This window comes from Canis lupus, chromosome 1 (genome assembly GCF_011100685.1).
Source record: "Canis lupus familiaris isolate Mischka breed German Shepherd chromosome 1, alternate assembly UU_Cfam_GSD_1.0, whole genome shotgun sequence".
Taxonomy (NCBI): Eukaryota; Metazoa; Chordata; class Mammalia; order Carnivora; family Canidae; genus Canis; species Canis lupus.
The window spans coordinates 112,107,905-112,122,019 of NC_049222.1; the positions used below are offsets into that span (position 1 = coordinate 112,107,905).

At 55.2% G+C, this 14,115-nt stretch overlaps 1 protein-coding gene across 4 annotated transcripts in view; it reads left to right on the plus strand.

Moving 5' to 3' along the window:
* KCNN4 (potassium calcium-activated channel subfamily N member 4) overlaps positions 1 to 14,115 on the plus strand; it is a 16,164-nt gene continuing 2,049 nt past the window's right edge. Inside the window, exons 1-8 of one of the 4 annotated variants that reach the window (XM_038528679.1) lie at positions 1 to 84; positions 3,317 to 3,525; positions 6,629 to 6,724; positions 7,978 to 8,405; positions 10,849 to 10,984; positions 13,140 to 13,250; positions 13,413 to 13,531; positions 13,841 to 13,910. In XM_038528679.1, the coding sequence (XP_038384607.1) occupies positions 3,367 to 3,525; positions 6,629 to 6,724; positions 7,978 to 8,405; positions 10,849 to 10,984; positions 13,140 to 13,250; positions 13,413 to 13,531; positions 13,841 to 13,910 (1,119 nt within the window). In that variant the 5' untranslated portion in view covers positions 1 to 84; positions 3,317 to 3,366. Of the gene's footprint in view, positions 85 to 175; positions 1,042 to 1,074; positions 3,526 to 6,628; positions 6,725 to 7,977; positions 8,406 to 10,848; positions 10,985 to 13,139; positions 13,251 to 13,412; positions 13,532 to 13,840; positions 13,911 to 14,115 lie in introns of those variants that run through there. The other 3 variants (XM_038528678.1, XM_038528681.1, XM_038528680.1) reach the window with 3 other exon arrangements.

Genomic DNA, 14,115 nt, shown 5'->3' on the forward strand with positions numbered 1-14,115 from the left:
GCCCCTCCCTGGGCTGGAGGGAGCTGGCTCTGGAGCGGTGTGTCCTACCGACTGACCCCCACATCCCAGAACTTCCGTTTGGAGGCAAGTGCCTTTCCCACTGTGACCCCATTGCTGCCCACCCTGGCCTCTCCCGTGGCCAGCCTTTGCTCCGTTTTTCTCTCTTAGTTATTGTGGTCTCTTTGGAGACAAAACTCCTGTCTGCTCTGACTTTCATGTCTCGATCCCAGCTTCTGCTTTCCCTTCACCTCCACGTCTCTTCTCTCCACCTCTTTGTTTTTCTCACATTCTCTCCCTGTCTCTGCCTCTCTCCCCCTCCAGCTGCACCACTCGGGGGCTCTCTGGTTGTCCTCCCACCCCCACCCCATCAGTTTTCACCAGGGCCCCGCACTGAGGCAGGGCTGTGCAAGGGCTGGAGGTCTCCGTTCCGTGGCCTCCGACTCAGGCCGCTGCAGCCTCTGTTGTCTGGCCTCTTGCCCCTGAGTGAGGCTGGTGGGAGAACTAGAAAGGACAAGGCTGCCCCCAGGAGAGAGCAACTGAGGCAGAGACAAGCATGGAGGGGTCCAGAGAGAGAGGCAGAACCAGAGACAGCCAGACAGAGAGAGGCCTAAAGGAAGTCCGGAGGCAGAGGAACTGAGTCGCAGACAAAGACAGAAACCTAAGGTCAGCAAAAGGCAGGGACACAGAGCATTCCGCCGAGAGAGAGAGAGAGAGAGAGAGAGAGAGAGCGAGCATAGAGACAGAGACAGAGACAGAGACAGTGACAGGGAGAGAATGAACTAAAGGAACAGGGGGACACAAAGATGGAGATACAGAGATGATGCTAAGAGAGACACAGAGACACAAAGAGTCTGAGAGACACAGAGCCAGAGACAGGAATGGAAACAGACACAAGGATGGAGAGAGTCAGAGATCCTGAGAGACAGAGCTGGAAGAGATAGAGGTAGAGAAACAGGAGAGACAGGGAAAGGCAGAGCCAGAGCTAAAGTTAACACAGACCCAGAAGCTTCCAGAGCAGGAGAGACAAGGGAGGAGTCCGAGGTAAGGCCCGAGAACCGGAGAGGGGGGAGGAGAAGTGCAGAGACCCGTGCCAGGCCACAGGGGTGGCAGGTAGCAGGGGTGCTCCGGCTGTAGCCTCAAGACTGCCCGGGGCAGCGTTTTCTCCCAGCGGGCACACGTGTGGTATCTGGGTGTGCCCGGGTGTGTCTCCATCACTCTCCCGCCGTGTCTCACCCACAGTGGGAATCACATTTGTGCCATGGAGCGGGCGGGGCACCGGCAGGGGTTGTGTTTTTGTCACTGGGCGTGTCTGTGTGTGCGGTTTGGTGTCTCTGGGTGTGTCTGTGTGGGTTGTGTTGGTGTGTTGCCAGACGTGTCTGTGCGTGAGTGTCTCGTTTCCCTGCGGCTGGCGGGTCCATGTTCCTGCATGACATATGGAGTGGAAGAGAGTGGGGTTAGGTCTGTGAGTTGTCGCTAGAGTGGTGACCTTGCTGCCACCAGCAGTGTCTCAGAGGTCGGTGTGTGCAAGGTGTTCTGTGTTCCCAGGCCAGCGTCTCCCGATGTGTTGCCTGAGGAGGGTTTGGATCTGTGTCCTGATGGGCAGCACACAGATCTCATGTAGTACTTCCATGCTGCTGCACGCAGGGACATTCCACACTGTGTCACTCTAGGAGTCACAGTGCATCACTCTGCATTGCATTTGTTCTTCTGTATGTCACTGTGTGTTGTGTCTCTTTATGTGTGTTATCTGTGTAAAGGCGAGCTATCATTCAGAGATGTGACCTTGTGTGTCATGTCCAGGGATATGTCCATTTCACGGGCCTCTCCTTTCCCTGCTAAGAACACAACCTGGGTGGCCATCCTCAGAGCGTGTTGTGTTTGTGTGGCTGTGTCTTATACTGCACCGGAGGGTATGCCCTGGTGTTATGTGTGGTGTCATTGCAGGGGTAGGTGTTGGCTGTGCCAGTGGGTCCCTCTGTGTTTTATGTGATACGTGGTGTCCAAAAAAGGTTGTGTCATTCTGTATTTGTGTATGGCTCTGCCTATGTTGTGTTTGTGTGGCCATGCATGTTGACTATATCGCGCGACAGGCCGCATGTGGGCATAATTCAGATGTGGCTTGTCAGAGGAGACGTTGCATGTTTTACTTGGTGCCTGTTGCATTTGGGATTCGGGATCCATGTGGTCTGTGCCCTGCTCCTCCTTCCCCTGGGTACCATTCTGGGTTGTGTCTTCTGTGATGCGCCAAAATATATCAGAATATCTTACTTTGGGTATGCGCTGTTTGGGTTTCTGTGTGGGTCTCTTCATGCATCCATTCCCACTGTCCTAACTGTACATTTGAATGGCATTGTGCGCTGGGGTATATTGTGTGTCGTGGCGGGTCTGTATGTGCTGTGAATCATTCTATGAGCATATATATTTGAGTTGCCATGTGCCACGATGTGTATCAGTGTGCATTTCTCTGTGTGCTGGGCGCTTGAGGTCTGTTATGGTGTGGACACAAAGCTTTGGTCTGCACATGTCAGGTGTCACTCCATGGGTGTATAATATTTAGGACACTATTAGTGCATGGTTTACACAGGTATATGAAGTGTGGCATTCGGGTATCACTAACATATTGTGTGTCTGTCTAATGATTAGTATGTGTTGTGCTAATGTAGCTATAGATGTGCCTCAAATGTGGAGTCTGGCAGTGGCTGTTTGTGTAAGAGAACACTGTGCCAGTTTTGACTGCGGTGTTTTTGCCAGTGTGTGGACAATGTTTGGGTGGTCATGTGCACCACAGGAGCACTGCCTTCCTTGCTGAGTGCCGGCGTGTGTCACACCATATGTGTGGTGTCTGGGTGTGGCTGTGGGTTTCCGAGCTCATCGGGAGTTGTGAGTCACTCACTGTAGGTTGTGTTGTGTGCCCATGTGTGTTAGGCTCCGTCTCCGGCCGTGCCGTGTGTGAGGGTGTATCAACCGGTGTCTTGCGGTGTCTGAGTGTGGCTGAGTTTAGGAGTGTATTACACGGTGCACCGTTGTGTGTGACACAGTCTATTGTGTGCCAGTATGTGTCTTTATCCACGTGGATGCACGCCTCTTCCTTGCTCTGCCCCAAGACACACCCCGGTCCCTCCTTAGACTGAGAAGGGAGGTTAGGGAGCCTCCCCTCTGCCCAAGGGCCACGCCAGCCCCTCCCCGCCCTGCCCAGCCGTCACCACCCCCAGAGGGCACAGACTTCTTCTGTGCCTCAAAGCAAGAGCCCCAGAGCAAGGAGCAGAGCGGGCCGAGGACCTGCAAGCCACAGTGGCTGCCCTTTGTGTGCTGCGAGGTGGGGGACCCTGGGCAGGAAGCTGGCTGAGCCCCAAGACCGCAGGGGCCATGGGCGGGGAGCTGGTGCCAGGCCTGGGGGCCCTACAGCGGCGAAAGCGGCTGCTGGAGCAGGAGAAGTGGCTGGCTGGCTGGGCATTAGCACTGGCGGGAATTGGCATCGGACTCATGGTACTACACGCGGAGATGCTATGGTTCGGAGGGTGCCCGGTGAGTGGAGCTCTTATCTTGGGCCATGGGAAGGTGGGGGCTGAGACTCCTGGGTCTGAGGGAGGAGGGGGCTGCGGGGTCTGGACTCCTAAGTCTAAGGGGGGTGGACCTGGGCGTCTGAAAACCTAAATCTGAGGGAGGATGACCTGGGGGTCTGCAAACCTAAATCTGAGGGAGGAAGAGCTAGGGCTCTGTGCTCCTGGGTCTGAGGAAGAGGCAGAGAGCCTAGACTCCCTGGTCTGAAGGAGGAGAGGGTGGAGGGTCTGGACTCCTGGGGCCCAAAGGAGGTAAAATGCTCAGGGCTCTATGCAAAAGGAAAGGACAGGGTTTGAAGGTTTGCAATTGGGCAGCTGCAGGTCCAGGAGCCCTGGAGGCCAGGGGTTGGGCTTATCAGACCATCCAGTCTCCCAAGAACAGATGAGGGGAGAGGGAGCCTCAGGTTCAGTGACAGGAGGGTGGGGAGAAAGGCTAATTTCTTCCAAGTAGGCGGCGGCTCCTTGGTCCTTATCTAAACTCAGGTTTACCCAGGGCCTGGGTGGCCAAGAGCAGGGACCAGAAGAAACTGGCTGGGGTGGGGGTGGAATGGAAATGGAAACAACCCCCACCCCTCCCATGTTCCTCATTCCCCACCTCCCCAGGGTCTGCATGCTATTTAGTCTGGGAGAAGTGGGTTCACAATGGTCTGGCCTCCTAGGTCCCAGAGGAGGGGGCCGGGAGCCCGGGCTCCTGGGTCTGAAGAACGAGTCTTAGAGCGTCTCTGGGGGAAGGGGCACCTGACCCAGGGTAGTGTGAGCAAGGAGGAAAGGGACAGGTGGGGCCAGAACAGGTCTGAGCAGGCTCTCGGCACATTCCAGCCCTGGTCTGGACCATGATGGGGCAGATAGAGGACAGGGGTCAGAATCAGTGGCTTAAGGACGGAACGGAATTGCTTAATCGGAAAGGAGGGGTTGGAGAACTGTCTGGAGTAAAGGATGTGGAATTGGGCTAGCTGGGGGTTACTGGCCTGAGGATTGGGTTGGGGGCATTCTTGGAGGAGGGAGGCTCACATTTGGATTTGGGGGCAGAGGAGGAGGGCAGTTGGAAGTGACCAGGAGCCACATGGAGGTTTCAGGGCAGGCCAGCTTCCTCTGGCTGGGCAGCCGAGGCCAGGGCAGCGGGCACAGAGGGGGTGGGGCCACCGAAGCCCATGCCAACAGGAAGCATGGCCAGGGACTACCCGCCGCTCCCACGCTTCAGCACCCCGCCCTGCAGGGGAGGTGAGGACATGAGCTCTGGGCAGATGGGAAGGGACGAGGGGGTCTTTCCTACCCCGTCCTTCCCTCCCTCTCTCCTCACCTCTCCGTTCTTCCTTCCCTCTGCCATTTGCCGGGCTGCTGCCTCCAGCAGTTGAACTCTGGGGAAACTGCTGCAGCTTTCGGAACCTCAGTTTCCCCAACTGTAAACTGGGGGTGAGGGTTGAGATACATGGCCCTAAGGGTCCTCCTCAGCCCCCTTTCTACTTGTGCCTTGACAACACCCATGCCTCCTCCCCACCTCCATTGCTATTCTTAGGAGCTCATTTTTCAGGGACCCAGACACCTGCTGGGGGGGAGGGGCTGGAGGAGAGGCAGGTGCCCAACTGGGCCAGTGCAGGGGAACACGATGGAGATATCAGGAGGGGGAGGGGCAGAGAGAGGCTGGATGGAGAGACCGAGACACAGAGAGATAATGGTGGTGTGAGACAAGAGACAACAATATAGTAGGAGACAGAAGTACAGCCACAGAGAAAGACAGAGCTTCCCCCAGTTGAGGTAGGCACAGAGAGATGGAAAGTCTGACAGAAACAGAGACCCTCAAACGAAAATAGAGATCGAAACAGAAACATACCCAGAGGCAGAGAAATTTCAGAGACTTAGTCAGGGATTTGGGGGAAGAGGAACTAGCAAAGTAGAGGGCCCCATCAGAGAAGTGGGTGCAGTGTGGGCAGGGGGTGTGTCTAGTGGAGTGGGACTGGGGACAAGGGAAAAAAAAGAGTCAGGGAACTGGGGAGCCTTAGAAGGCTGAAGGGGTAGGGGAGGGCTGGGAACAACAGTACCATTGTTCAGGGAGGGGTGGGGGGGCAGGCCCCCTGGGGCAGGAAGCTGGCCCTCTTCCCCTGCACAGAGGTGGGGCCCTGGCCCAGCAAGGGGAGCTGGCAGTCATCTGAGGAGAAACAGGTGCTAAGCTCCGCCCGGAGCCCAGGTGGCCCCCTCTCCCTGACTACACTCCTCAGGCAGGGACCCCTCCCCACTCCTCCTACGGGATTCCAGCAGTCCCGGTCCCCCCTAAATCCCTCCTTCCAGAATTCTAGATCTCTCCAAGGTATTGCCACACAAAGAAAGGGGAAAAAAAATCTCTCCGTGGTTTCTGGAGGCCATGTGCTTCCGGCCAGATCTGCCCTGGGCTTAGAGCCAGGAGAGAGGGCAGGGGGAAGGAGACACAGGGGCCAGGACTCCCGGGCCTCCCTCAGAGCTGGGGCTGGGGTCTCAGGGACCCAGTTCCCTAGGTAGGGAGGGTTTGGGGGGTGGGAGGGTGTCATTCACTGCTTGGATACTGGATGGGTGATAATTTCCAGGCTCCTTGGGAAAACTTCTAGGGCAGGTTGCTTTTTAGGGCATGACCAGCTGTGTGGTAAGGGAAGGGAGGAACTTTCTAGAGGCCAGATGTCTGTTTCCAAACCTCCCCACTCCCCGACCCCCTAACTGAGGAACTGAGGGGATGGGGGAATTAAAAAGAGACCTAGGAGACTTTTGAGTTGCAAGGTCTCCCCTCACACGTGGGTCCTAGGAGAATGGCCGAAGAGGAACGTAGACACTGGCATCTGAGCCAGGGAAGGATGGGCAAGGGAAGAAGGCTGGGAAGGATGAGGGCAGATGATGGTCTCCTTGGGGACAAGATGATGGTTTTGAGAGTTCCCCAAAACTGAGACATCAGGTAGAACCAGGTCTGCCAGGGGGACAGGCTGGGGGATGGGCAGAGGAGGCCAGGAAATTAGGAATTGAGAAGGGATGGCATTATGGGAGGAAGGTAGAGGGGACTGGTTGGGGACCTAGGATCTTACCCCTTTTTCTATCCCTCCCAACAGTGGGCGCTCTACCTGTTCCTGGTTAAATGCATGATCAGCATTTCCACCTTCTTGCTCCTTTGTCTTATCGTGGCATTTCACGCCAAAGAGGTCCAGGTAGGGCAGACCTCACCCCTGGGCCCCTTCCTGCTACTCCCCCCCCCCAGCCCCCACCACACCCTGTCAGCTCACATTTTCCACCTTCTCCTCCTCCTGGTCTGAGTAATGAGGTTTCTCCACCCTGAGATTTGTCCACACCCTCACCGACCAAGTTGAGAATAACCACAGATAGACAGACTGAGCCTCCTGGAGATCCACCTGCAGCCCCGTCTCCCCTTGCACTCCTGTGATGCTGAGAGCTCCCACCCCCAGGCAGCCTCACTCCAGGCCCAGCCCCCTAGATTTCTGTCCTCCATCCCTGCAGCCCCATCTATTCCAGTCCCAAGCAACCTGAAGTCTAGGTTATGCACCTGCGGGTCCTTATCGACTCCTGAGCTCCCCACCTCTGTGCCAATTACCTCCTAGACTCTGGGGTGGGGGTGGGGTCTTTCCACCCATTGCCCCCTTCTATTTCATGTCTCACCCAGACACTCAGCTCTCCACCCTCCTCCCCTCATCCCATCCCTCACATCCCCAAATCCTGTTGCGTTCACCCCTTTCCTCTCTACCCCCTCCCCCCAAACCTTTGTATATAAAATGGGGTTTACCCGTCATGAGTAGTAATTCCCCCTTGTGGGGCCTGCTGAGTAAAAAGTACACGTTATCATTAATAACAGTCATTCGAACAAGTCAGTGGCCTGGTTTTGTAGCTCAGCTGTGCTGCTACACCCAGGGGACCCGGGCCTCAGTCTCTGCATCTGCAAAATGGGGGTAAAAATGCTCTCGATTTCACCGTGTTGTGACGATTCCCTGAGTCATACATGTGAAGGAGATAGAGCAGTGCCTGGCACGTTCAAAGTGCCCTGTAAATGTTAGTTGTCATTGCTAACGGAATGAGGTTTACAGTTAGTTGCTACCCCTGTCCCCAGAAACAGGAGGAGGAGAGGGCTCTGGGCATGTGGAATGTCAGCTGCAGGGAAGCAGGGATTTCTGTTTTGTTCCCCTGTATCTTCAGTCTATACAGCCACGTGGGGTACACAGGAAGTTCTGGAAGTGGGCTGAAGCTGAGGGGGTGGGTGGTGGTGAAGAAGAAAGTGAAGAGACGTCCTCCCCAGGTCCTGCCGCTGCTCCTCCTCCACCTTCTCCAACCCCACCCGCCCGCCCTCCCGCCCTGGCCCCGCGGGGCGCGCCCCCCTTATCTCCTGGCACCGGCAGGCAGGCGGCCGCCTGACCTTCATGTGACCCCCTCCCCGTCTGTCCCCTCCCCGCAGTTGTTCATGACCGACAACGGGCTCCGGGACTGGCGCGTGGCGCTGACCGGGCGGCAGGCGGCGCAGATCGTGCTGGAGCTGGCGGTGTGCGGGCTGCACCCAGCGCCGGTGCGGGGTCCGCCGTGCGCACAGGGTTTGGGGTCCCGGCCCACGGCGACGCAGTCCTGGCCGGGCTTCCTGGATGAGGGGGAGGCGCTGCTGTCGCTGGCCATGCTGCTGCGCCTCTACCTGGTGCCCCGCGCCGTCCTCCTGCGCAGCGGCGTCTTGCTCAACGCGTCCTACCGCAGCATCGGCGCGCTCAACCAGGTCCGCTTCCGCCACTGGTTCGTGGCCAAGCTGTACATGAACACGCACCCGGGTCGCCTGCTGCTCTGCCTCACGCTTGGCCTCTGGCTCACCACCGCCTGGGTGCTGTCGGTGGCCGAGAGGTGAGGGTGCCGGGGGTGAGGGGTGCGGGTACCCAGAGCATCTGGAGGAGCCGCTAACGGCCACGGCTGCCCCGCGCGGTGGTACAGCTCGGGCCCCTCTGGGGCAAAGCGGAGGAGGAAGCTGTCTGCCCACACTCACCCACGGGGGCGCGGGAAGAACCAATGGGCCAGCTCCTGCCCTTCCCCCACCTGGCAGCCTCAGTCTCCCCAGACACACACACACCCTAGCAAGCCCTTCCTTTCCCGCTTCGTCACCTGTCCTGCCTCAAGTCTCCAAGCACCTAGTCAGTCTCTAAACCCAGGTACTGGGGGCTGCCCAAAGATTGCAGCTGCCTCCTTGGAGGTCAGAGACACCTGTTCTGAATCAGCACAGATGCATTGTAGGTGCTGCCCATGATCCTGGGACGGTGGTGATTTAGGGCTGCTCTGGAAGGGAATTCCTGAAGGAATTGAATTGATACAGGATTCCAGGCTGCCTGCTGGACAGACTAGATGCTGGGCCTGTATCCTTTCGGGCCCTCATGTGCTCTCTCTTGCAGATAAAGTGAGGGGGGGATCTTAGCCGGTGGTTCTTTTTTTTAAATATTTTATTTATTTATTCATGAAAGACAGAGGGGGGAGAGAGAGAGAGAAAGAGAGAGGCAGAGACACGGGCAGAGGGAGAAGCAGGCTCCATGCAGGGAGCCTGACGTGGGACTCAATCCCGGGACTCCAGGATCACGCCCTGGGCCGAAGGCAGGAGCTAAACCGCTGAGCCACCCAGGGATTCCCCTAGCCGGTGGTTCTTTTTTTTTTTTTTTTTTTTTTTTTTTTTTTTTTTTAATTTTTATTTATTTATGATAGTCACAGAGAGAGAGAGAGAGGCAGAGACACAGGCAGAGGGAGAAGCAGACTCCATGCACCGGGAGCCTGACGTGGGATTCGATCCCAGGTCTCCAGGATCGCGCCCCGGGCCAAAGGCAGGCGCCAAACCACTGCGCCACCCAGGGATCCCTAGCCGGTGGTTCTTAAAGTGTGGTTCCAGGACCAGCGGCATCACCTGGGAACTTGCTGCAAATCCAAATTCTTAGGCCCTACCCACACCTACCAAATCCAAAACTCTGGCAGGTGGGGGCAAGCAATCTGTTTTAACAGGTGATTCTGACCCCTGCTCAAGTTTGGGAACCTCTGGTTTAGTACATCTATCTGGCAAAGGATTCTAGAGGGGAAGCGGGGAATGATAAGAGCTGTCTTTAGATCCTCTCTGACCCTAATTGTAAAATGGGTATCAAATTGTACCAACTTTGAGGTCTCCCGGGCAATTCTAATCTTGCACAATTTAAAACTCATTCATCTTGCAAGATCTCAGTTTTCCTCCCACATGTTTCTCATCTGAAACATGGGAGGGTGGGGGTGGGTCAAATTTCTAAATCGCAAAGCAGAAGTCCTCAAACTTGAATATACTTTGGGATGAGGGGAGTAGGGCTTAACAGTGCAAATTCAGTCCCCACCTCCAGACACTAGTGTAGTGGGTCTGACATGTCTGGAGCCTCATGAATGAAGCTTTCCCTGCTGACCCTGATGCAAGGGATCTATGGGCTCAAGTTTAGACAAATCAGGATTTTCAATCCTTTCCATGGCTGGAACTAAATATCCCTTTTTATGAAGTGAGGGGAAGGGAGGGCAGGATCTTGCCTTTTTAGTCTTGACAGGGGCCTCCTGTATAGGCCCTACAGCATCTTTATGAACATTAGAGAAAAGTGCCCCTGGGGCGCCTGGCTGGCTCAGTCAGTGGAACGTGTGACTCGATCTCGGGATTGTGAGTTTGATCTTGGGATTGTGAGTTTGAGCCCCATGTTGGATGTAGAGATTACTTTTTAGAGTTTTTTTTTTTTTTTTTTTTTTTTTTTTTATTCACGAGAGAGAGAGAGAGAGAGAGAGGCAGAAACACAGGCAGAGGGAGAAGCAGGCTCCATGCAGGGAGCCCAATGTGGGACTCGATCCCAGGACTCCAGGATCACGCCCTGGGCCGAAGGCAGGTGCTAAACCGCTGAGCCACCCAGGGATCCCCGAGATTACTTTTTAAAAAATAAAATCTTTAAGAAAAGAAAAAGGTGCCCCTTCCTCTGGGCGGATGCAGATCCCTGCCAGGGTGTGACAAGGGGACCTTGGGCTGGGTTTCTGACCCCCTCAACCCCTCAACCATGCAATCTGAAAGCAGCAGTCCTGGTAGCCTAGCTAAAACCAACAGGTTTTGCAATTGGCTGGATCTAGGTTCAAAACCCACAGCCTAGAGTGGCTGAGCATAACTTGCCCAGCTCACACAGCAGAGAGGAAGTCAGGCAGGCTCTCCTTAAGCCCAGAACTTAACTTTTTCTCTGAGTGCTTCAGGGGACTGTAGAGTATCAAACATCATGGGAACCCCTGGGGTAGAGTATCAGAACTAACCCATCCTTCCCCATAGGCAGGCAGTTAATGCCACTGGACACCTTTCAGACACACTGTGGCTGATCCCCATCACATTCCTGACCATTGGCTATGGAGATGTGGTGCCAGGCACCATGTGGGGCAAGATTGTCTGCCTTTGCACTGGAGTAATGGTGAGTACAGCCCTCTCAGAGACCCTACCCCTGTCCCCAACTGCTCATCCCCTGGACCCAAGGAAATCATGCAGCCAACAAAAGCACTCAAGGACACCCCCGAGAGATGTGGGTGTCTGGATGCCCACAGCCCCATTTACTTTCAAAATCCAGGAATCCATCCCCTAAGTCCTTGCTCTCTTTGGAACCTAAGACCCTGGACCCCACTGTCCTCAGGAATGACTTCCCAGCTCCATTTCCTTCTAGAATCCAGGAATCCATCCCTGAGCCTTATGAAGGCTCCTCACCTGTCTACCCTCTCAATCATCTAGGACACAGGCCCCTGGTTTCTCAGCTCTAGGCTCCTCTCGGACCCAGGAACCTAGTCTCCAGTCTCCATTAAGGCTACAGATTCATGAAAAGCATGCCTGGAAAAAAAAAAAAGAAAGAAAGAAAGAAAAGCATGCCTGGGGTGTCATGCTGCCTGGCTTCAAATCCTGCTCCTGCCACTGCCAAGCTGAGATCAAGCCTATAATCTCCCAGTTTCCTCATCTATAAAATGGGGATATTGATAACTAGTATACTCTCATGGGGTTCCTGAAATTAATCAAACCACATAAAGGGTTTCAGGTAGTGCCCATCACATAGGAAATGCTCGGTAAATGGGTCATTGGGTGGAGGTGGGAAGGCTGTTATTTGTAACTGGTCCCAAGCATCCAGCTGCCCCCACCCTAGCTCATGTCCTCAAGGAAGAGGCAGAGACTCCCCAGAGTCGGCCTCCTCCTGAATCCAGACATCTACCACCTTCCCTTCATAGACCTAGACATCCAGTTCCCCCTACATAGCCCCTATCCCCATCCAGGACCCAGCACCCAAGGCCTTGGCCTTCACTTCCCCATGAGACCTGGCTCTTCCCACCCTCAGGGATTCAGGTCCCCAACCCCCAACCCTTTCTGGGACATGCTGCATTTCCACTGGTGCTGGATGGGTTGACAGGGAAGTTCAATCCCCTCCCCCACAGGAGTCTTTGGGACCAGGAAAGAGGGCAGAGATTTGGCCAGGGAAACACCAAAGGGTCAGGGACCCTCAGGGCTGCCCAGGACCTCCTCCCTCATTTGACACAAAGAGAAACAGACTTAGAGAGATCAGGCAATTTGTGCTAGAGCTCACAGCCCAGCTCCTGGCCAAGAGGTTCCCCGGCACAATGGAATAATCATAACTAACTTTATCAAGTACACACTCTGTGCCAGCCTCTGCTCTGAACACTTTCCAGGTGTTAGCATAAGGAATCCACAGAGTAATACTGTGAGGGTGTGCCCATTTTACAGGGAAGAAGGTGAGACTCTGAGAAATTAAGGAACGTGCTCAGAGCAGGGCTTGGAACACAAGGAATCCTGGAGCCAGTGTTTGTAACTAGCAAATTGTTCAGAGTTTTCATGAGCTAAGCTTGGGGAAGGGGAAGGCTTCAGAAGAAAATAAATTGTAACTCAAGGAAGAGCAGCAGGTGCCACCAAGCAGCTGATGGATCAGAGGCTTTGGGAGAAGGGAGGAGTGTTTAGACCAAGATGCTTGGGCAGCTGAGGCAGAATGAAGCCAGACTGAGTTGTCTGGAGGTGAGGCCTAGACCTTGGAAGGCTCTGAAAGAGAGGGTAAGAAGTTTGGGGGCAATGGGAGCCTATATTAGGGTAAGGGGGCAAGGTCATAATTGTTAGATCTCCCTGGGGTCCAGGTCAGGAGAGGGAAAGGCTGAAGATGGTCCAGAAGGGAAGTGGTGGGGACAAAACTGGGCAGAAGCCAAGGGGGCTGGAGGAGGGGGAGGGACACCTTTGGTGACCTGATGGCCAACTGGACCTGAGTAGTGGGGAGGAAGGGCTCCCGCAGGAGCCCAAGGCCTACTTCTCACCCAGAATCAGTCCTTCTCCCCTTCTCCAATCATAACTTTAACGAAAGAGGGCATCTGGAGGTATAAACACTACAAACACAGTGGGACTCAGACACATGACCTCTGATCTCAGCTCTAACCCTCAGGGCTGTGGGACCCTGCTTCTCCTCTCTGGGCCTGCTTGTCTGTCAACCAGCGGTGGTCATGCCTGCCTTCTGTGGCTGTTGTGAGGGTTCAAGGAGGGAGTCTGGTGGCACGGGAGCCCCAGAGGCCTCCTGTCTGCTGTGCCCACAGGGGGTCTGCTGCACAGCCCTGCTGGTGGCCGTGGTGGCCCGGAAGCTGGAGTTTAATAAGGCAGAGAAGCATGTGCACAACTTCATGATGGACATCCAGTATGCCAAAGAGGTGAGGATGGGTATATAGCACCCACAGCACATGCCTCCCTCAGATCCAGGAGTTCCCACCCCATCCCCTCCTGCTCCAGCCCTCCCTCTCCTCCCTCAGACACCGTCCCCTCCTCCCAGAGCCCCAGGTGTCTGCCTCTGCTGACACTGTGCCCACCCCCAGATGAAGGAGTCAGCTGCCCGAGTGCTGCAAGAGGCCTGGATGTTCTACAAACACACACGCAGGAAGGACCGTGGAGCTGCCCGCAAGCACCAGCGCAGGCTGCTGGCTGCCATTAACAGGTGAGGACCTCTCTCTGTGTGCACATCTCCTTTCTGCATGGTGTGCAAAGATGAATGTGTGCCCAGGTCGAGACACCTGTGTGTTTGTGGCTTACTGAACAGCTGTCCACCTAGACTTCACAGTAACTGTCTATGATGATTTGTCTTGCACGTCTCAGTGTCTGGGGGTCAGGATGGGCTAGGAGATGGGCTCATGGGTGCTTCAGCACTGGCAATGCTTCCTCACTGTACTGCGTCTGTGTGAGGCTCTCCTCCCCTTATCCCACCCCCGAGCTGGGGTCACTTCTGACCTCCATCTTCTTCCCACAGGTTCCGCCAGGTACGGCTGAAACACAGAAAGCTCCGAGAACAAGTGAACTCCATGGTGGACATTTCCAAGGTACTGGGGGCCTGTGGGAAGGGTCTGGAGGTTGGCACAGCTGCTGGGGACAGCTGGCTCCAACACAGGGAACATGTGTCTGGTGCACACACATGCACTTGATAGAGGTTTGTGGTTGAATGAATGATGTAAGAGTTTCTTAAACTCACGGAGGAGACCCATCCCTTTTAAACTTAAAAAAAAGAAAAGAAAAGAAAAGAAATTG